Source organism: Notolepis coatsorum (assembly GCF_963971535.1).
Source record: "Notolepis coatsorum genome assembly, chromosome: 14".
Taxonomy (NCBI): Eukaryota; Metazoa; Chordata; class Actinopteri; order Aulopiformes; family Paralepididae; genus Notolepis; species Notolepis coatsorum.
In genome coordinates, this window is record NC_140178.1 from 113285329 (window position 1) to 113308170 (window position 22842).

The 22842-nt window shown below is 45.4% G+C and overlaps 1 protein-coding gene across 1 annotated transcript in view; it reads right to left on the reverse strand.

Annotated features, from left to right (window-relative positions):
• Positions 1-22842, reverse strand: part of hdac5 (histone deacetylase 5) — a 212726-nt gene that overhangs the window by 80091 nt on the left and 109793 nt on the right. Inside the window, exons 4-9 of the mRNA XM_084329296.1 lie at positions 17771-17991; positions 5398-5542; positions 5177-5282; positions 4202-4299; positions 3155-3286; positions 2815-2821 (exon numbers count right to left, since the gene is read on the reverse strand). Of these exons, the coding sequence (XP_084185422.1) occupies positions 2815-2821; positions 3155-3286; positions 4202-4299; positions 5177-5282; positions 5398-5542; positions 17771-17991 (709 nt within the window). The remainder of the gene's footprint in view (positions 1-2814; positions 2822-3154; positions 3287-4201; positions 4300-5176; positions 5283-5397; positions 5543-17770; positions 17992-22842) is intronic.

Genomic DNA, 22842 nt, shown 5'->3' on the forward strand with positions numbered 1-22842 from the left:
ACAGAGAGACATAGAGAGATAGATACATAAGAGAGATAGAGAGACAGAGACAGACATAGAGAGATAGATACATAGAGAGATAGAGAGAGAGAGAGAGAGACAGAGAGACATAGAGAGACATAGAGAGATAGAGATATAAGGGCAGAGAGAGATACACAGAGAGAGAGAGAGAGAGAGAGAGAGAGAGAGAGAGAGAGAGAGAGAGAGAGAGAGAGAGAGAGAGAGAGAGAGAGAGAGAGAGAGAGAACACAGGACAGATACTCTGAATGGAGAAATCCAGAACACTAAAGTAACTAAACTAAAAGACTTGCTACAAAATGAACATATTCAGGGAAGATAATTAAATGTCATCTGATTTCATGATGAGAACAATTATAATTAGCTGTATTTTGAGGTGAGACGTGGAGTTTAAAAATGTTTTAAATTAATCCTTACCTCTGCCAAAAGGCTGTGAATCACACCGTGAGCGGTTGCCATGGTAACTAAGGACCATTGGATGGTGCATCATGCGTAGAGGCATTTTTATATTACAGCCATTAACTAAGCCTTCTATGTTATTTGCTCTGTGATTACAGGAGCAGCTAATTTAAGAAAGTAAGGGTCCAAGTTGTCCTCCCCAGTCGACTTTCTGGTATCAATAGACACCAACATATTAAAAACTGCATTAGGAGTAATAGGCTCAAAGAGAAATGTGGTGGCAGGCACTTCATTTAGCTCATAGCAGTCACCAGGAGGAGGCCCTTCACAGTCACGCTCACAGTCTACTTCATTAAACAGATGTCCAGCTCGGGCAAAATGGCTATTGAAGGCTAAGTAAATCTCTTTACCTTCAGTTATCAAACAGTCATTATATTTGACCTCTGTAGGCAGGGAAATGGTAGCCTTGGTTTTATTTGAATTCACTGCTTTCCAAAATTGTGTTGTTGGGTCAGACTAGAGTATGAACTTGTGATTAATTCTAAATAATAGCTTGATTTAGCATTTTTGACAGATTATGTACCGGTACGTTTGTTTCTAATCCGTCTAAACGATAACCAATGGGATGGATCCCCAGAGCGTCTGGCTAGAGTCCATCATTTACATTTAGTCATTTAGCGGAACGCTTTTATCCAAAGCGACTTACAAGTTCTGTACGACAAGTCATCAGGAAGGGCACAACTCTATCAGCTGAGTAACAATGTTCATCAAAGTGTTGAGTGCTACAGTGTAGGTTAGTTTATTAGGACAAGTGCATGACAGTAAGGTTAGTTAGGGTTAGATTTGTTTTATTTTTATTATTTTCAATTTTTTTATTTCAGATAATGGTTGAAGAAGTGCGTCTTTAGTCGACGGTGAAAGATTGGACGGGTTTCGGCTGTCCTAACTGGGGTGGGTAGTTCATTCCACCATTGTGACGTTGCTCAGGAGGAATCTGCAGGTTCTGGTTGTCGCTGCGATGTGAGCGGAGAAGTTCAACTGGTCGTCAAGGACAACACCAAGGTTCTTGGCGGTCGGTGACGCGGTCACAGCTGCATTCTCGACTGTGATGGAAAGGTCGGTCAGGGGGAAGGATTTGGCCGGCAGGTGGAGCAATTCTGTTTTGCTTAGGTTCAGTTTGAGGTGGTTGGTCGTTACGAGTCCAGGCTCTATTCCTTTCTTTGAATAGCAACGATAGCTCAGGTGTAAACCAAGGGGTTGCCCTATCCTTCACTCTGAGTTTCTTAAGTGGTGCGTGTTTATCATTGATTGATAGGAGAGTTTTAACGAAGAGATCTAAGGCCAATTCTATATCCGGAATTTCAGAAGTATATGAGATGTCACTGTTGAGTAGATCAAATAGGAAAGCTTGATCACTGAAATGTTTTAGATTTATTTTTATAATATTGTGTGATTTTGTTTTCTTTAGCTTAGTATTCCTAATGCAGGCTGTTTCCTGAATGAAAAACTCCACTAGCAATGATCCTGTCTTTAATTAAATCAATTAAAGATCTTTTTTTTTTATCCACTTTTTTCTCCCATTTTTCTATATTTTCTCCCATCCCAATTTCGTATCATCCAATTCAACCCTCCCCTGTCACGAACGCTGTTTCTTGCCTCCCACAAGCCGGCTGCAATGTGGACTAAGTCATACATAGCACAAGTCCCCTCCGGTACTTGAGGTAACAGCAGTCGCATCTTTTCACCTGCGCAGCTCGATCTCTCAGTGTCGAGGAGTAACGCGTGGGAGGCTCACGCTGCCCCCGACACTTCCTGATTCTACTGCGCAGGCGCACCAACCGACTTGTAGGAGTCGCTTGTTCACAACGTTCGATCCCCACCCTTCAGTTTTCCCTCCCCGTAATACGGCCAATGTGTATTACTGCGGACGACCAGCTAAACTGAAAACAATGTGGAGAGCTGGATTCGAACACGCGAATCCTAGCGTCTCCACACTGGTGGCGAGTGCCTTGCCCACTACACCACCTAGCCGCCCATCAATTAAAGATCTTTTGGGTTTGGCCTAGTTGGTTCAGTAACCAATTGGGTTAGGTTTAGGTTTTCACTAACCTCCTTGAGACACCAGAATTACTACCCAGCCAATCTAAATTAAAGTCACCCATTATGAGCATGATATCAATATGTACATTATGTATAATATCAATCATCAACGAAGACCAGGGAACTGGGTGTGGATCTGGGGAGGAGGAGTGTGTGTACTGACCTGAGATCTGGGGAGGAGGAGTGTGTGTACTGACCTGAGATCTGGGGAGGAGGAGTGTGTACTGACCTGAGATCTGGGGAGCAGGAGTGTGTGTACTGACCTGAGATCTGGGGAGCAGGAGTGTGTGTACTGACCTGAGATCTGGGGAGAAGGAGTGTGTGTACTGACCTGAGATCTGGGGAGGAGGAGTGTGTGTACTGACCTGAGATCTGGGGAGGAGGAGTGTGTGTACTGACCTGAGATCTGGGGAGGAGGAGTGTGTGTACTGACCTGAGATCTGGGGAGGAGGAGTGTGTGTACTGACCTGAGATCTGGGGAGGAGGAGTGTGTGTACTGACCTGAGATCTGGGGAGGAGGAGTGTGTGTACTGACCTGAGATCTGGGGAGGAGGAGTGTGTGTACTGACCTGAGATCTGGGGAGGAGGAGTGTGTGTACTGACCTGAGATCTGGGGAGGAGGAGTGTGTGTACTGACCTGAGATCTCGATTGCTCTCTTCTTAAAGGTGCTGATGACAGTTCCATCTTTCCTTCTCAACAACGGGCTACTCCTCCTCTCTGCTACCTTCTGTTTCAGTCTGGACCTGATCTTCAGGTTGGGCTCTGAGGCTGGGGGGGGGAGAGAGAGAGAGAGAGAGAGAGAGAGAGAGAGAGAGAGAGAGAGAGAGAGAGAGAGAGAGAGACAGGTATTGAGTGAATAACTTCTTCTTCCCCCCCCCCCCTGAAATTTTTTAGATTTATTTTTTTCAAATCCTGCATTCTAGTGAATGTTCATAGTAACACTGCACTTCAGACAACCTACAACTGGTGATGGTGTCTAGGTCTTTAAGTGTTAAACAGTTGAGAGCAGTCACTGCTGTTTTTTGTGGTCTTCTTACCAAGTGTGTATTAACATCCTCACAAACCAACAAAGAACATGATCTATATCAGATTTAAGACAGAAAGAAGACGTTTTTTTTACTCACTGACCACTCATTGCCACCAATGCAAATGCAAATGAGTGGTCAGTGAGTAAAAAAACAAACACACAAATTATACTTTGGGGGGAGCCATTATACTTTGGGGGCCCTCCAAAGTATTAACATGCAGCGGGAATCACTGATAGTATATAGTGTAAATATAGTTTAATATAATATACAAATTAATTATAATATGATTTTTTTTTGATATTTTGTTTATTAATTAAATGCAAATAAAGCTCTTCTTCCCTTCTGTACCTATCGAAAATAGATTTTTTTAAGGCTAGATTTGAATAGATTTATGTTTTCACAATATTTTAGTTCACCCTCTTTACTCTGGTGAGTCAGAATGAGTCATCAATGCAGACACACACACACACACACACACACACACACACACACACACACACACACACACACACACACACACACACACACACACACACACACACACACACACACACACACACACACACACACACACACACACACACACACACACACACACACACACACACACACACACACACACACACACAGAGAAGCCCCCCTCCCTCTCTCTCACCAGTCTTGCGGAGAGGGAAGTCGTCCCTGGACTCGTAGCTGCCCAGCAGGGGGGGCAGTCTGTAGGAGGGCGTGTTGCCCTGGTCGTGGTGAGCTCCCCTGCAACACACACACGCACGCACACGCACACAGACACACACACGCGCACACACACACACACACACACACCACGTTAACACCGTTGACGTGCTGAACTGCTCTGTGATGATCGCACGTTCACAGTGTGATGACAGCATGTGGTGTTTGATTTGATTCCAGTGGCACCAGGTGATCCAGCCGGCAACACGTTAACGTTTCACACGCCACCGTTCATTTATATATTATATAAAGAAATAATAATATACACTCATTTCAATTCATTTTTTATTCAAACTCGACAGGTTGACATATCAAGGTAGTGATTCATTGCAAAGCAATTATTCTACGTTTCCCCTCATTTAGAATCATTCAACTGTGACGTCTTGTTCAGAGTAAACGGACTGAGAGCTGCGTTTAGCAACCAAATCACCTCCAGGGGTTCAGTCAACTCTATCAGAGGCTGTGGGAGGAGCCAGAGGATGTGGGAGGAGCCAGGGGGTTAGTCAGAGGCTGTGGGCGGAGCCAGATGCTGTGGGCGGAGTCAGGGGGTTAGTCAACTCTATCAGAGACTGTGGGAGGAGCCAGAGGCTGTGGGAGGAGCCAGGGGCTGTAGCTGGAGCCAGATGCTGTGGGAGGAGCCATAGGCTGTGGGAGGAGCCAGGGGGTTAGTCAACTCTGTCAGAGGCTGTGGGAGGAGCCAGGGGGTTAGTCACCTCTGTCAGAGGCTGTGGGAGGAGCCAGCGGCTGTGGGAGGAGCCAGGGGATTAGTCAACTCTGTCAGAGGCTGTGGGAGGAGCCATATGATGTGGGAGGAGCCAGATGATGTGGGAGGAGCCAGGGGGTTAGTCAACTCTGACAGAGGCTGTGGGAGGAGCCAGAGGTTTAGTCAGGATCTTACCAGCACTTCGGGGGGAATGCATGGTTCAGTCCACCGCTGCCTGGTTCCTTCTTACTGAGCAGGAACTCCTGGAGTTTCAGCTTCACCTCCGTACTCGCTATGGCACCTTCAGGAGAAACAACACACTCAGTGTACTAGTGTGTATTAATGACATGGTGTGTGTGTGTGTGTGTGTGTATGTGTGTATACAGTATGTGTGTATATGTGTATTAATAACGTACTCTCTTTGCTCTTCTCCTTGTTCCTCAACATGATGAGTTGCTGTTCTAGTCGTTGTTTTTCTAGCTCCTCGTGTCGCTGCTGCTCCTGTTTCCTCTTCTGGTCCTGCTCCTGCTGTCTCTTCACTGCCAGCAGCTCCTGCTGTTGCTGGAGACACAGAGACCAGTTATTATCTCCTTCATACTACCTTTATATATCCTTCATACTGCCTTTATATCTCCTTCGTACTACCTTTATATATCCTTCATACTGCCTTTATATCTCCTTCGTACTACCTTTATATGTCCTTTATACTACCTGTATATGTCCTTCATACTACCTTTATATGTCCTTCATACTACCTGTATATGTCCTTCATACTACCTTTATATGTCCTTCATACTACCTTTATATGTGCTTCCTACTACCTTTATATGTCCTTCATACTACCTTTATATCTCCTTCATACTACTTTTATGTCTCCCTCATACTACCTTTATATGTGCTTCATACTACCTTTATATGTGCTTCCTACTACCTTTATATGTCCTTCATACTACCTTTATATCTCCTTCGTACTACCTTTATGTCTCCTTCATACTACCTTTATATGTCCTTCATACTACCTTTATATCTCCTTCATATTACCTTTATATGTGCTTCATACTACCTTTATATCTACTTCATACTACCTTTATATATCCTTCATACTACCTTTATATGTCCTTCATACTACCTTTATATGTCCTTCATACTACCTTTAGATCTACTTCATACTACCTTTATCTGTACTTCATACTACCTTTATATGTCCTTCATACTACCTTTATATGTCCTTCATACTACCTTTATATCTACTTCATACTACCTTTATATTGACCTTTATATGTCCTTTATATGTACTTCCTGCTACCTTTATATGTCCTTCATACTACCTATATATGGACATTTATCTGTCCGTTATATGAACCCTTATAATTTATGTACTTCATACTACCTTTATCAGTCCTTTATTTGTAATTCATACTACCTTTATATGTCCTTTATTTGTAATTCATACTACCTTTATCTGTCCTTTATTTGTAATTCATACTACCTTTATCTGTCCTTTATTTGTAATTCATACTACTGTGCTGCCCTCACTATATGTTCCAGTTATATAAATTGGCAGCCAGATAAACGCCCTCTTGACACCACGACTCTGAAGACACTTGAATCCTTGTCCACAGATTTAATGATGTTGCAAGGAAGGGTAAAACTGAAACATACAAAAATGTACATAATCAATAATATGCTTGCTTTATGAAACATACAAAATGTACATAATCAATATTATGCTTGCTTTAAACAATTTTCCCTCATCTTCAATACGAACTAAATCCCATATTTTACTATGTCTTACAAGTTACATGTTATTTATCAAATACATATTCTAACCTAAATGTAACATATTGCATCCTTTTCAATATATACAGTAGCCTATCAATTGTACATACATTTATATCTAGTATTTATTCTGGAATGGACTAATGACAGTGTGGGACTAATGACAATGTGCTCATCAGTAATACTACTCAACAGAACGTCACCTAACTACACAAGACGTTTTCCTATTTCCTAAATAATGATCTGCAATGACGTGTCACCATGTCACCCAACAAGTCCATGACACCTCATCTTCTTAAGTATCCGGAGGGAGAAGAAGCACTATCTCGGTAACAGGCCTCAGAAAAAGTGTTGACCCTCCAGGATACTTGGGTCTGGCATAGACAGAAATCTGGGTCCACTGAGCCAGTTGGTGTCTTTCAAATGGCTTGCAGCGACAGAGCACGTTGCATGATCTGCAGGGTTCTGATCTGTTGGCACATAGCGCCACTGGTTTGGATGAGAAGATCTTCGTATGCGTAGTACCCGATTACTGACATAAACATAAAAGCGCCTGGTTTCATTGCAAATGTAACCCAGAACCACCTTGCTGTCTGTGTGGTAGGTTACAGCATTGAGTTGAAGGTCCAGTTCAGCAGAGATTAGGTCAGCTAACTCTACAGCGAGAACTGCTGCGCAAAGTTCCAATCTTGGAATTGTGTGCTCAGGGTGGGGGGCTAGCTTGGCTTTCCCCATTACAAACCCAACATGATTCTTCCCGGCAGGGTCTGTGACTTTCAGATATGCCACCGCAGCGATAGCTTTCATCGATGCAACAGAAAAGACACACAATTCTCTTCTGACAGCGGCTGAAGGTGAAGTCTCAGCATAGGGTCTAGAGATGGAAAGATTGGACAGCTCTGACAAAGAAGCTCTCCATGACGTCCAGACTTCTTCCATTTCTTGAGGTAATGGTGCGTCCCAGTCACCATTCTCAGTAGTAAGTTCTCTCAGAATAGCCTTGCCTTGGATAGTGACGGGTGCTACGAACCCAAGAGGATCGTAGAGGCTGTTGATAGTGGATAAGACACCTCGTCGTGTGTACGGTTTGATCTCATCGGAGACACTGAAGTGGAAACAGTCTGTTTGGACTGTATTGGCAGTATTGGCAGTGTGTCTGCCTCAAGGTCCAGGTCTTTAAGGTCACTTGCATGATCTCTGGATGGAAAAGCTTCCATGACATCTTTGTTGTTTGCTGCAATCTTATGCAGCCTCAGGTTAGATTTGGCGAGGGTGTCCTGTGTCTTTTTTAGCAGGTTCACAGCCGCTTCAACTGTAGGCAGGGACTTCAGACCATCATCTACATAGAAGTCCCGCATCACAAAGTTCTTGATGTCGGGGTTGACGTGGGACTCGCTGACCTGGACAGACTGGTGTAGGCCATGAATAGCCACTGCAGGTGAGGTGCTATAGTCAAAGACGTGGACTGTCATGCGATAATCCACAATGTCTTTCGAGAGGTCATTGTCTTGGAACCAAAGGAAACGTAGGAAGTTCCGGTCTTCTTCTCTTACCGAAAAACAATAGAACATCTGTTCTATGTCCGCTGTAAAGGCAATTGCTTCTTTCCTGAAGCGGATCAGTACTCCAAGCAGTGTGTTGTTCAGGTCAGGCCCAGTTAACAGCACATCGTTCAGTGACACGCCGTTGTATTGGGAACTGGAATCGAACACAACTCGGATTTTCGTGGGTTTCTTCGGATGGTACACACCGAATGTTGGAAAGTACCATCGTTCCTCTTCCTCGCTGAGAGGAGGGGCTAGCTCAGCATGACCATTGTTGAAGATGTTGTCCATGAAGCTGAGGTAGTGGTCTCGCATTTCAGGCTTCTTCTCAAGGTTGCGCTTGAGAGACATGAGGTGCTTCATTGCGTGGGGCCTGTTGTTAGGAAGCCATTGACGTGGACTCTTGAAGGGTAGAGGTGCCTCCCAACTGTAATAATAATAATGCAGGACCTGTAGCAGAGGTCTTTATTCGGCATGCAACGACACTCAATGTTTTAGTGGTACACACAGCGGTTAGTTTAGCACACACACCGGAACACACACGCATGCATTGTCTCTTTAGGATCGCAGATGCGATTTGTCTCTGCGATTAACCCATCCCGTCGTCCTTCCCCCCCAAGGGCAGCCGGGAGCAGACAGGCGTCAACGTGAGCCGCGCCAGGGGACCAATCCAAGTGCTCCTGTCCGTCTTCGTCAAGGACGCCACAGCGTTAGCGATCTGTTGTTGTGCATGTTTTTCCATTGGGTTTATCTTATCGGGGGGGAAACCCTTGCGAGCACGGGGAGAACATGAAAACTCCACACAGAAAGGCCTGGGAGATACCCCACCTGGGTACCTGGCATCATGGAAACCTGGTCCCCAAGCGGGAATCGAACCCTGGACCTTCTTGCTGTGAGGCGACAGTGTTAACCACTACACCACCGTGCCGCCTGTTGTTTAGGTCTTTCCGTAGTCCTTCATCCATTATCTTCATAAAGGAGGCATCCTGAATTGAAGGACCCACCTGGTTGTCATCTTTAGTCCGCCAAAACACTGTACATCCTAGGTGGTCAGCATCACAGGTAGTTTCCTCCTCATGATGTGTTGGAGGGTGGTCGGTGACCTGGCCATCACTGTAACGTTCCTTAACATGGAACGCGTTAGGGCATGGTTCAAAGAGAGTGGGGCGTTTGAACTCTGTGGTGTTGGTGTAGAAGCTGGCGACTGTCTGAGGTTTGTGGACGCTACCTAGACATACATTTCCTACGATGACCCAGCTCCAACTTCTGTGCGTAGGGTAGGTTGTGAGGACCGTTCACCTGTTTGCAGACTTTATGGACTCTGATAACATCCCGACCTAAGAGAAGCACGATGGGGGCTCGTGGGTTGATGTCTGGAATGAGGTGCGCCACTGACTTTAGGTGTGTGTGATGGCGAGCTGCATTAGGGGTTGGAATCTCATCTCTGTTATTAGGAATGTCATTACATTCTATGAGGCTTGGTAATGGAATACGGACAGTTCCATCAAGAGATTCTACTTCATAGCCACTGGCTCTTCTTCCTGCGGATTCTTTTACTCCAGCACATGTTCTCAATGTGTAAGGAGCACTTGGACTTTGGTCACTGAACACTTCAAAGAACTGTGAACGAACTAGTGACCTGTTGCTTTGCTCATCCAAAATCGCATACAGTTCCAGTGCTTTGTCTCTGTGGCCAGCTGGATATACCTTTACAATGCATATTTTCTAGCAGGACCGGTCTGTCAGATCTCCACCGCAGACTTCTGTGCATTTGGTGGTAACATGAGCTTGGGGTGAAGGTTCCTCCTTCTCCCCGCCGTACTCAGTAGCAGGGTCCGCCTCTTCTGCCCAGGGTGCAGGTCCAGGGTGAAGAGCTGTGTTGTGTCTTTCACTTTTACATTCTGAACATTGAACTTGGACTTTACAGTTCCTTGCGATATGTGATGACGAAGAACAACATTTGAAGCACACGTGATTCTCCATTAAAAATGTCTTGCGGTCTTCAATGGATTTTTCACGGAATGCACGGCATTTAAGTAGAGGGTGTGGTTTTCTATGAATGGGACACAGTTTATCGCAGTCATCAGATTTAGTCTGCCTCTCGCCGGGATCAGAGCTTGCTCTGGCAAATATCTCTGTTTTGTGGACAGAGACTTCTCGCTGTTTGTTTGGCTTCCAAAATGTCTTCTCAGTCCTCGGAGCCGTGTCTGCATGAGAGATAGTCCTCGGAGCCGTGTCTGCATGAGAGATGAAGTTGAAGCTTGGATCGTTCACAATGCTAGCTTCCTGGCTAACAAAGTCTACAAAGAAGTCAAATGGAGGATAGGAAACATGATGTCGCCGTTTGAAGGAAGCACCAGCAGATGCCCACTTTTCCTGCAGACGAAATGAGAGCTTCTGCACTATTGGGTTGACGCCTCTTGCCGTGTCGAGGAAAGAGAGGCCCGGCAAGTCTCCTTCATACTTGGCTGACAGTAGTTCCATTAGTAGGTCACTCAACTTTGTTAATTTATATGGATCTTGATTTGTTATTTTTGGAAAGGTGTCAAGTCGTTTGGACATAGCATCTTCGATCACTTCTGTTGAGCCATAGGTTTGCTCTAATCTGTCCCATATCATTGTCAATCCTGTTTCAGGGCGGTTGATGCATATTGCTCGTATCTGTTCGACATGTTCTGCAGACTCTTTGCCAAGCCACTTCAGCAGAAGATCCATCTCCTCGCATGCCCTAAGGTCTAAATCACTGGTTACAGACTGAAATGAGCGTTTCCAGGCTCTGTAGTTTTGAGGCTTGTCATTAAATTGGAGTAAGCCTGTAGCCACAAGCTCACGTCGAGCAAGGTATCTTACAAAGTCATTATTGGGGTTTGGAGATGTGGGATGTGGAGTAGGATGACTATTGTCAATTTGAGATGTGGAATGTTGAGCATGGTCCTTCCAGAAACTAACTTCACGTGGCTCATGAACACGTTGTTCGCTAGGCTGCTGTGAAGTACGGTAAGGTGATTGGGAGACCGTATTGGATTGGTGTGGAAAGAAAGGTTTGGCTTCGGGTCTGAAAGGTGAAATGCCGTAGCTGGGGGGTGGCTCTGTTTCTTCAGGGACACCATTATCTCGTTGCTGAAGTTCTGTCTCTCTTCTTTTGGATTGGTCCATAACATATTGTTCGGTGTGTTGTGTGGCTTCCAAGGGGACAGAATTTATTGGTAAATTGCAGCTGTGTTCGTCACTATGTACATCACTAGCAGCTTCGAGTGCTTCTGCTTCGGCAACAGCTGCAGCTGCCTCTTTCTTACAATTAAGTATGTCCATAGATGCTTCCAATCTAGCTTTTTCTAGCTTTAGACTAGCTTCCTCTTCAGCAAAGGAAAGACGTGCTTTTGCTGCTTCTGCTCTCGCTCTTGCCCTGGCTGCAGCAGACCCAGTTGAAGATGCATTAGATCTTGATGTACATGAGGCACGGGAACGTGTCTTTAACGAAGCTGCGCCCTCTGCCATGGCAACGTCTGGTGGTGAATCTGTTGTTAAATATGTCTCTGCCAGTCGTTCATTGGCTGAGTGTGACGACATTGTTATTGTTATCTGCCAGCTCGAACTACGTTATCTTGCCGGTTAGAAAGCCTTGGTTTTACTGTGCTCCCCTCACTATATGTTCCAGTTATATAAATTGACAGCCAGATAAACGCCCTCTTGACACCACGACTCTGAAGACACTTGAATCCTTGTCCACAGGTTTAATGATGTTGCAAGGAAGGGTAAAACTGAAACATATAAAAATGTACATAATCAATAATATGCTTGCTTTATGAAACATACAAAATGTACATAATCAATATTATGCTTGCTTTAAACAATTTCCCCTTATCTTCAATACGAACTAAATCCCATATTTTACTATGTCTTACAAGTTACATGTTATTTATCAAATACGTATTCTAACCTAAATGTAACATATTGCATCCTTTTTAATATGTACAGTAGCCTATCAATTGTACATGCATTTATATCTAGTATTTATTCTGGAATGGACTAATGACAGTGTGGGACTAATGACAATGTGCTCATCAGTAATACTACTCAACAGAACGTCACCTAACTACACAAGACGTTTTCATATTTCCTAAATAATGATCTGCAATCATACATAGCACTGTGAAAAACGAAAACATACCCAAGATGCTACCAAAAGGTATAAGATGTCGGTAGATGTCACTGGATTAGCTCAGAAGAACAATAAAACATATTTCTCTGTGAGATCCATTTCACTTCCTGTTTAACAATCGCTACCTGTCACTGACATGACCTCACTTCCTGTTACATCCTGGGATTCTTAAAGTGACCATGACAGAAATGCAGAAACACAATATATTGCTTAGAAAATGATAAACAAGACTTCTACTTGAACTTAAAGTAGACTAGTTAACTTAGTTGTACCAAAACAACTACCTTTATCTGTCCTTTATTTGTAATTCATACTACCTTTATCTGTCCTTTATTTCTAATTTATACTACCTTTATCTGTCCTTTATTTGTAATTCATACTACCTTTATCTGTCCATCATGCTACCTTTATATGTACTTCATGCTACCTTTATATGTACTTCATACTACCTTTATATGTCCTTCATACTACCTTTATCTGTCCTTTATATGTACTTCATGCTACCTTTATATGTACTTCATACTACCTTTATATGTCCTTCATACTACTCACTTTTAGCTATTATGTTTGTTTTTGCTACTTTTTTATTTAAAGCAACACTGGCGGGTACGTCATACGACCGTCAGACACTTATGGACTTGAACCCCGGGCTCAAAGAGGAGTTTGGAGACACTTTTGACCTAGAATGGCCAGCAGAAATCAGACGGGAGAATGGCGGCAAAGAAAAGAACAAAGGCGACGGCAGGAGGAGACACAGAGGGAGACGAGGAGGTATCAGATTGAGACTAAAAAGAGCTGCTTACCGCCCAGCAATTCCATCCATCTTTCTGGCGAATGCCCGTTCGTTGGAGGGTAGGATGGATGACCTGAGAGCGAGGGTCCGGTTCCAACGGGAGATGAGAGACATCAACATTATATGTCTCACAGAGACATGGCTCACGTCGACGACCCCAGACAAAAGCATCTCTCCCTCGGATGCCTTCACAGTCTTACGTGCAGATCGCAATGCTGGCTCAGGAAAGACCATCGGCGGCGGAGTCTGCCTCATCACGAACAATTCCTGGGTTAATCCCGAGGGGGTGCAGGTCCTCTCAAACTCGTGTTCGCCGGACTTGGAACATCTTTCTATCCTATGTCGTCCGTTTCACCTCCCGAGGGAGTTCACAGCAGTCGTCATGACTGCCGTGTATATTCCCCCACACGCGAATACGGGCAAAGCGCTGGGCGAACTACACGATCATCTCAACAGACACCAGATCAAACACCCAGACGCAGCGATGGTAGTGGCCGGCGATTTCAACCAGGCCAACCTGAAGAAAGTGATGCCGTCCTTTTTCCAGCACATCGCTTGCTCCACCAGAGGGAAGAACACACTCGACCACTGCTATTCCCCGTTCAAAGCGGGTTACAAGGCAGTAGCCGCTCCGCCATTAACGGGGTCCACAAGCTCGAGCGATCATGACTCCATCTTGCTATTTCCGGCATATCAACAGAGATCACGTGACGCCGTCGTGTCACGTGAGACAAAGAAGTGGACCGACGAATCAGAGGCCACGCTCAAGGACGTGCTTGCAGACACGGATTGGGATATGTTCATAGGAAGCGCCAGTGACGTCAGTGAACTAGCAGACACAGTGGTGTGCTACATAACAACAATAGCTGATGGTATTGTCCTCAGGAAAACGGTGCGGATTTTCCCAAACCAGAAACCGTGGGTGGATAGCACTATTAGAGCAGCTCTGAACTCTCGTACCACCGCCTACAACCTGGGTAGAGAGTCAGGAAACATGGAGGAGTATAAGGCTTCAGTCTATACTCTACGCAAAGCTGTCAAACTTGCTAAGAGGACATATGCTGATAAACTGGAGACACAAATGGCACAAAACGACACAAGAGGATTATGGCAGGGACTGAAGACAATAACTGACTATAAAGTCAGCGCCCCCTCAATGGGGAGCGACGACGCCTCCCTCGCGGACAAGCTCAACACCTTCTACGCTCGGTTTGGTGTAGACAGTGGCGCTGCTGGCTCTCCGGCTAGTGACGTCACTGGCGCGCCGGCTGTTGTGGAGGGGGGGGGGCAACCGCGAGGGGGGGGGGACGCTCTCTCGTTGTCGGAACACAGTGTGAGAAGAGCATTTATGCAGGTGAACACCAGGAAGGCTGCTGGCCCAGATGGCATAACAGGACGTATACTCAAGACCTGTGCCAACCAGCTGGCCCCTGTGTTCACCGCCATATTTAATCAATCACTGGCGGAGTCAGTGGTCCCTGCCTGCTTCAAGATGTCTACCATCATCCCTGTGCCGAAGAAACCCTCCCCAGCATGTCCAAATGACTACAGACCGGTGGCACTCACCTCTGTGGTCATGAAATGTTTCGAGAGGCTGGTCAAGGACCACATTTGTGCCTCCCTCCCCAGTGATATGGACCCTATGCAATTTGCATACAGGACAAACAGGTCCACCGACGACGCGGTCTCCCAGGTACTGCACAGCACCCTCTCGCACCTTGACCGTCAGAAGGGGGGCTATGTGAGACTGTTGTTCATTGACTACAGCTCAGCGTTCAACACCATAGTCCCCACCAGACTGGTGGACAAGCTGATCGAGCTAGGTCTGAGCTCCGCCCTGAGCGCCTGGGTACTGGACTTTCTGAGCGAAAGACCCCAGGCGGTCAGGGTGGGGGGTCAGACCTCCAACACCATCACCCTGAGCATCGGGTCCCCCCAGGGCTGTGTTCTGAGCCCCCTGCTGTACTCACTCTACACACACGACTGTGTGGCCAAGTTCAGCTCCAACTCCATAGTGAAGTTCGCAGATGACACGGTGGTGGTGGGGCTGATCTCGGACAACGACGAGAAGGCCTACCGGGAGGAGGTTGAGGTACTGGAACGCTGGTGCCAGGACAACAGCCTGCTCCTGAACATTGGCAAAACCAAGGAACTGATCGTGGATTATAGGAGAGGACAGCAGGAGACACACACACCACTGATGATAAACGGGGCTACCGTGGACAGGGTGAGCAGCTTCAAGTACCTGGGGGTCCACATCTCAGAGGACCTGACATGGTCAACACACATAGACACAGTAGTAAAGAAGGCGAAACAGCGTCTCTACCACCTGAGACAGTTAAGGAAGTTCAGAGTATCGGGGAAGATACTCCAGTCCTTCTACTCAGGAGCTGTAGAGAGCATCCTGACCGGAAACATCACTGCCTGGTATGGAAACAGCACGGCACAGGACAAGAAGGCCCTACAGAAAGTGGTGCGCTCAGCCGAGCGTACCACGGGTATTGCACTACCCCCCCTGCAGGTTCTATACAACAAGAGGTGCAAATCCAGAGCCTGCAGGATAATGAAAGACCCTCACCACCCCAATAACAGCCTGTTTCAGCTGCTGAGGTCAGGCAGACGCCTGCGAACCCCAGCTACTAGGACAGAGCGGCTTAGGCTCAGCTTCTTCCCCCAGGCCATCAGAGCCATGAACAATGAACATTGAGTGCTCAGAACATTGAACTGTCCACACACAAGCACACATGAACACACACACGACACGCACACTGTGCACGCTCACACACGAGCAGCCACTTAACACTTTAACATGAGCGGGCACACACTCATGTCGCACACACGCACACTTATGGCCAAAGGAAAGGACACTTTAAATTAGAATAACAGGAACAGTGTATTGCACTACCAAAGCTAACTAGCATGTCACACATGCTCTGTAAATAACTATGTACAGATACCGAGATGTCACTCCATGTTACCTGCTACCTGTTACTGCACAATGTTGTTTTCTTCTTTTGATTCTATTATATGTACCACTGTATTGCACATCGTTGCGGGCAAGACCACCCGCATTTCATTGTATACCTGTATGCCGTGACAATTAAAACTCTTGACTTGACTTGACTTGACCTTTATCTGTCCTTTATATGTACTTCATGCTACCTTTATATGTCCTTCATACTACCTTTATCTGTCCTTTATATGTACTTCATGCTACCTTTATATGTACTTCATACTACCTTTATATGTCCTTCATACTACCTTTATCTGTCCTTTATATGTACTTCATACTAGTGCACTGCAACCTTGCCCAGGCCCGACGGGGCCCGGCCCGGCGGGTTCGGGCTGGGTAGGGCTTTTTTTTAATAAATAATTCGGGCTCGGCCGGGCTCGGGCACCGCCGTTTTTAGTTTTTTTTAATTTTTTTATTGCGTTTTTTTTTTTTTTTTTTTTATATAACTAGGGTTATAGGATAACCTTCGTTTTTAAGATTCGTTTTCGCTTTTGCGCCAAGCTGTCATCAGAGAAACATTTGGATGTAATTACCGCAGCGCGCAGGGAGAACTCAGGCCGGGGACAACTCGATTGGTTGTGTTGGAATATAGCCAGTTGGCGAACGTTTTATTTGTACTTGGATCATGTAGCCGGTTGAAGTTTTGTTAAAGTTGTTCAACGCGTTGCTGACGTCGTGGTGAGTGATGTTTATTATTTGCTGGGTCGCTCGCTACCTGTTTTGTTGTGCTTTTCATTATTGCTCTGCTCGAAATCTGATTTCTGTTTGTTTGTATATAGTGACTGAGTAGGCTATTGTGTGTACTGTGTGTGTGTACTGTGTGTCAAAGAAGATTCTATAGCCTTCAATACGTTTTACGAGGCTGCTCTATAAGCGAGCACTGGGAGGGAGGCATAAATGCTTCTTAGTTTTCAGCGTGATATGCGTTATTTAGGCAGACCTATTGGACATTTTCGTTTTTGTTTATTTATTAAGTTAATATATAAAGTGTTTAGAATATTTAAAACAAATACAAAAAAAATTATATTTTAATAATAATAATAATAATTTTTTTTCGGGGTTTCACGCGGGCTAGGGCTTAAAATATTATTTACAGTCGGGCTTATTTTCGGGCAGGGCCTGAAGTTCACAGGCTCGGGCAGGGCTCAGGCTTTATTTCAAGGCCCTTGCAGACCACTACTTCATACTACCTTTATATGTCCTTCATGCTACCTTTATATGTCCTTCATGCTACCTTTATATGTACTTCATGCTAGCTTTATAAGTACCTTTATTTGTCCTTTATATGTCCTTCATACTACCTTTATATATCCTTCATACTACCTTTATATATCCTTCATACTACCTTTATATGTCATTCATACTACCTTTAGATGTTCCTGTAGTTGTACGTCATACTAACTACCTTTAGATGTTCCTGTAGTTGTACTAACTACCTTTAGATGTTCCTGTAGTTGTACTAACTACCTTTAGATGTTCCTGTAGTTGTACTAACTACCTTTAGATGTTCCTGTAGTTGTACTTCATGCTGCCTGGTTAGAACTTCATGTTGTTTCTGGAACTCCGCGAACAGCAGCTGTTTCTGGAGCTCTTGTTGCTGCTTCAGTAGAAGCAGCTCGTGCTGTAGTTGTTGTTCTCTAAGGGCAGGGTCCACTGCCGCCGTCCCCCCAGAGAGAGGCCCTAGCCTGGGTTCAGTCCGCAGGTCCACTGGCCCCCCGCCTGGCAGGAAGACAGGATGGACCATGAAGCATTAGAACATGGCAGGTAGCTGAAGACACCCCATTAGTCTAAGAGTATAAAACAAGGACAGGACCAGTAGTCTAGGATTATAAAACAAGGATAGGACCAGTAGTCTAGGAGTATAAAACAAGGATAGGACCAGTAGTCTAGGAGTATAAAACAAGGATAGGACCAGTAGTCTAGGAGTATAAAACAAGGACAGGACCAGTAGTCTAGGAGTATAAAACAAGGATAGGACCAGTAGGCTAGGATTATAAAACAAGGACAGGACCAGTAGTCTAGGAGTATAAAACAAGGACAGGACCAGTAGTCTAGGAGTATAAAACAAGGACAGGACCAGTAGTCTAGGAGTATAAAACAAGGATAGGACCAGTAGGCTAGGATTATAAAACAAGGACAGGACCAGTAGTCTAGGAGTATAAAACAAGGATAGGACCAGTAGTCTAGGAGTATAAAACAAGGATAGGACCAGTAGGCTAGGATTATAAAACAAGGACAGGACCAGTAGTCTAGGAGTATAAAACAAGGATAGGACCAGTAGTCTAGGAGTATAAAACAAGGATAGGACCAGTAGGCTAGGATTATAAAACAAGGACAGGACCAGTAGTCTAGGAGTATAAAACAAGGATAGGACCAGTAGTCTAGGAATATAAAACAAGGACAGGACCAGTAGTCTAGGAGTATAAAACAAGGATAGGACCAGTAGTCTAGGAGTATAAAACAAGGATAGGACCAGTAGGCTAGGATAGGGCTGGGCGATAAAACGATAACGATAACTATCGCGATAAATTATTTCCTCGAAATAAACATGAAACGTGGTCGCAAAGTTTCGATATATCGATTTTCCAAGCTTGGATATGAGCACGCACTAACAACCAATCGGTGAAGGAGATGGCCGAGAGCGAAGGAGACCAGGAAGGAGACCCAGCGCTGCACCTCTGGGTAGAGAGGTAGGACTCACTCAACAACAAGGCTGGCTAGGCTAACTAGCTTGCACGGCGATGTTTTATATATTTACGTGCCGAGTATGTGTGCGGCGTGAATTCTGAGGCCACGTTCATAGTAGTGTGTGGTATACAGTGGACGTCGTTTCAATATATTGTGGCGGAAGAGAGTATTTTAGTGTCATATTTATTACATTGCCATGAGATACTCCGCTTGTCGGCTAACTTCTAACGTGCGCGGACTGATGACGACATCAACTCGACTCGAGACATTCGCAGCAGCATAATAAGACAACAGGCTGGCTAGGCTAACTAGCTTGCACGCCGATGTTTTATATATTTACGTGCAGAGTATGTGTGCAGCGTGAATTCTGAGGCCACGTTCATAGTAGTGTGGGTATACAGTGGACGTCGTTTCAATATATTGTGGCGGAAGAGAGTATTTTAGTGTCATATTTATTACATTGCCATGAGATACTCCGCTTGTCGGCTAACTTCTAACGTGCGCGGACTGATGACGACATCAACTCGACTCGAGACATTCGCAGCAGCATAATAAGTTAATTAAACTTGACATACATTATATCGACGATAATTATCGATATCGAATTATATGAAAATAATTTTATAATTTTATCGCGATAACGTTTTTGGTCATATCGCCCAGCCCTAGGCTAGGAGTATAAAACAAGGACAAGACCAGTAGTCTAGGATTATAAAACAAGGATAGGACCAGTAGTCTAGGAGTATAAAACAAGGACAGGACCAGTAGTCTAGGAGTATAAAACAAGGACAGGACCAGTAGTCTAGGAGTATAAAACAAGGACAGGACCAGTAGTCTAGGAGTATAAAACAAGGACAGGACCAGTAGTCTAGGAGTATAAAACAAGGACAGGACCAGTAGTCTAGGAGTATAAAACAAGGACAGGACCAGTAGTCTAGGAGTTCTAAAGGAGGGCGCTAGGCCTGCTGTTCTAGTGTTAAACCACATCAACCTGTGTGCTCACAACACCGCTGTATTGAATTCATCTACGCGCGCGTGCTCTGCACTGTGAAAATACATTGCTTCATATCAGCACAAGTGAAACATGTTATTAGTAGTGATGAAGCTGGGAAGGCTGTAAAGGAGCGGTTCTCAAACTACGGGTCGCGACCCAAAGTGGGGTCGCGGGTGGGGTCGCGGGTAGGTGACAGTGGGGTCGCGCATTGGCAAGTAAAGATTCCACGTCGAAATTACACGATACATAAAGTGTGGGGTCGCCAAAAAAATGCCTAAATAAAATGGGGTCGTGGTATAAATTTTTTTTGAAAACCCCTGCTGTAAAGGATGCTCGGGTTAACGATTGATTGATTGATTGATTGAAAAGTTTATTAACAGATTGCAGAATGGGTACAATACAGTACAGCTCAATACACACAATTGTTAAGGGGATGCAGACCAGAGAAAGACTTTCGTCTTGTTTACATCAGGGTCCCCCATTTTCAATTCATCATAACATATATGACATACATGACATACAGATAGACAGTACTGCTACATCTATACATTTATGCAAATACAGTACTGTTTGTGATACAAAAGTGTCCAGAAAAGGAGTGTATATACATTTGGCGTAGAAACTGTACATTGGAGGAGGTTGGATGTGTGGGGTGGGGTTGGGTGGGTTGGGTGAGGGCTGTACATTGGAGGTGGGGGGGGGGGGGGTTGGGTAGGGGACACACACATTTTACACTGTACATTGGAATATTGACAAAGCCTTACTTGGTAATTTACTGTACAACTAGGTTAGGACATTTGTAGGGGCCAGTTTCGAATTGCAGTCTCACGTAGGTGTTTTTTGAGAGTGTTTTTGAAAGTGGGTAGTGATTCACATTCCTTTACAGCTGTGGGTAGGGCATTCCACATTGATGTGGCATAATTGCGAAACGTGTTTAGTCCCTTGTTTGAGCCGAATCTGGGTTTTACATGATTTGTGGAGCTCCCTCTGGTGTTGTGATCGTGGTATTCACTGACCTTTGGGAAGTATTTTGACATGTACATGGGTACCTTGGTCGCGTAGTGTATCTTGTAGACCAGGCCCATTGCAAGTTGCTGTACTCGGTCGTCTACTCTAAGCCATCCTAGGTTGTCAAAGTGGGCAGGGGTGAGGTGGGTTCTAGGAGTCAGGTCAAGTAGTAGTCTGACTAGCTTGTTTTGAGATGTTTGTAATTTGTTTTTTAGTGCCTTTGAGGTGCTTTGGTACCATGAGGTGCAAGCATAGTCGTAGTACCCTTGAATGAGTGCTCCTGCTAGAGTCTTCAGGGTATTCTTGTTTACCAGAGAGGAGATCCGGTACAAGAATCGCGTTCGTTGGTTGACTTTTTTTATTACATTGGATGCCATTTTGTCACAGGAAAGATTAGCCTCTAGGATGGAACCCAGGTAGGTAATTTCATCTTTCCTTGTGATAATATTGTCACCCACTGTAACCGAGAAGCCGTCGGTCTTGCTGAGTTTGTTATTTGAACCGAAGAGAATGGACTCTGTTTTGCCCATGTGTAATGATAGTTTGTTGTCGGCGAGCCATATGCAGATTTTGCCTAGTTCCGAGCTGAGGGCTTTTTCAACCTGTAACTTGTTCTTGTCAGAGACCAGCAGGGCTGAGTCGTCCGCAAACAGGAACAAGTTGCAGTCACAAGCTGACGACATGTCATTTGCATAAATTAGGAATAGTAGCGGTCCTAGTATGCTTCCTTGTGGAACACCACAGCTCGCTCGATGAGTGGTAAGGAAGGTGTAGCCTAATCAACTGTTGATCATCACTGGAGACGACGGCCATCCTTGCTTGGAAATAAATGGTTCTGATCTTTCAGAAGTTCTGCATTGTTTTATTAAACACGGTGTGTTATCACACTATGAGCTCACGTGGAAATGATTCTACATCTGATCCAACCCCTTTTCCCCGGATTAACTTCATCTGCAACTAATCACGTTAGTTAGACTCTGCATCCTTTCTATTATTTCCAGCTTTATCAGCAAACGGAAAAAGTTACAGCTGTCTCTGTCTCTGTGCGTATTGGCCCACTTAGAAAATGCAGACAACATGTGATCTCCCTCCTACAGATAGGGGGCAGTGTGGAGGCAACATGTGATCTCCCTCCTGCAGATAGGGGGCAGTGTGGAGGCAACATGTGATCTCCCTCCTGCAGATAGCCGGTGAGGTAGTATTATCCAGCGTGAGAATGTGGAAGGAGAATAATGAGTGGAGCGCCCCCTGCAGGTGTGATCGGCTGATCGTCTTGAAATCACACAGCAGTGTGCATTATGAAGATATTATGAAAATAACTGCCACGCAGTCTCCGTCTCTGGAGCTAAAAAAAAAGTGTGGAGGCTAGAGGGCAGTGTGGACACTAGAGGGCAGTGTGGACACTAGGGGGCAGTGTGGACACTAGAGGGCAGTGTGGACACTAGGGGGCAGTGTGGACACTAGGGGGCAGTGTGGACACTAGAGGGCAGTGTGGACACTAGGGGGCAGTGTGGACACTAGAGGGCAGTGTGGACACTAGGGGGCAGTGTGGACACTAGAGGGCAGTGTGGACACTAGAGGGCAGTGTGGACACTAGGGGGCAGTGTGGACACTAGGGGGCAGTGTGGACACTAGAGGGCAGTGTGGACACTAGAGGGCAGTGTGGACACTAGAGGGCAGTGTGGACACTAGAGGGCAGTGTGGACACTAGAGGGCAGTGTGGACACTAGGGGGCAGTGTGGACACTAGGGGGCAGTGTGGACACTAGGGGGCAGTGTGGACACTAGGGGGCAGTGTGGACACTAGAGGGCAGTGTGGACACTAGAGGGCAGTGTGGACACTAGAGGGCAGTGTGGACACTAGAGGGCAGTGTGGACACT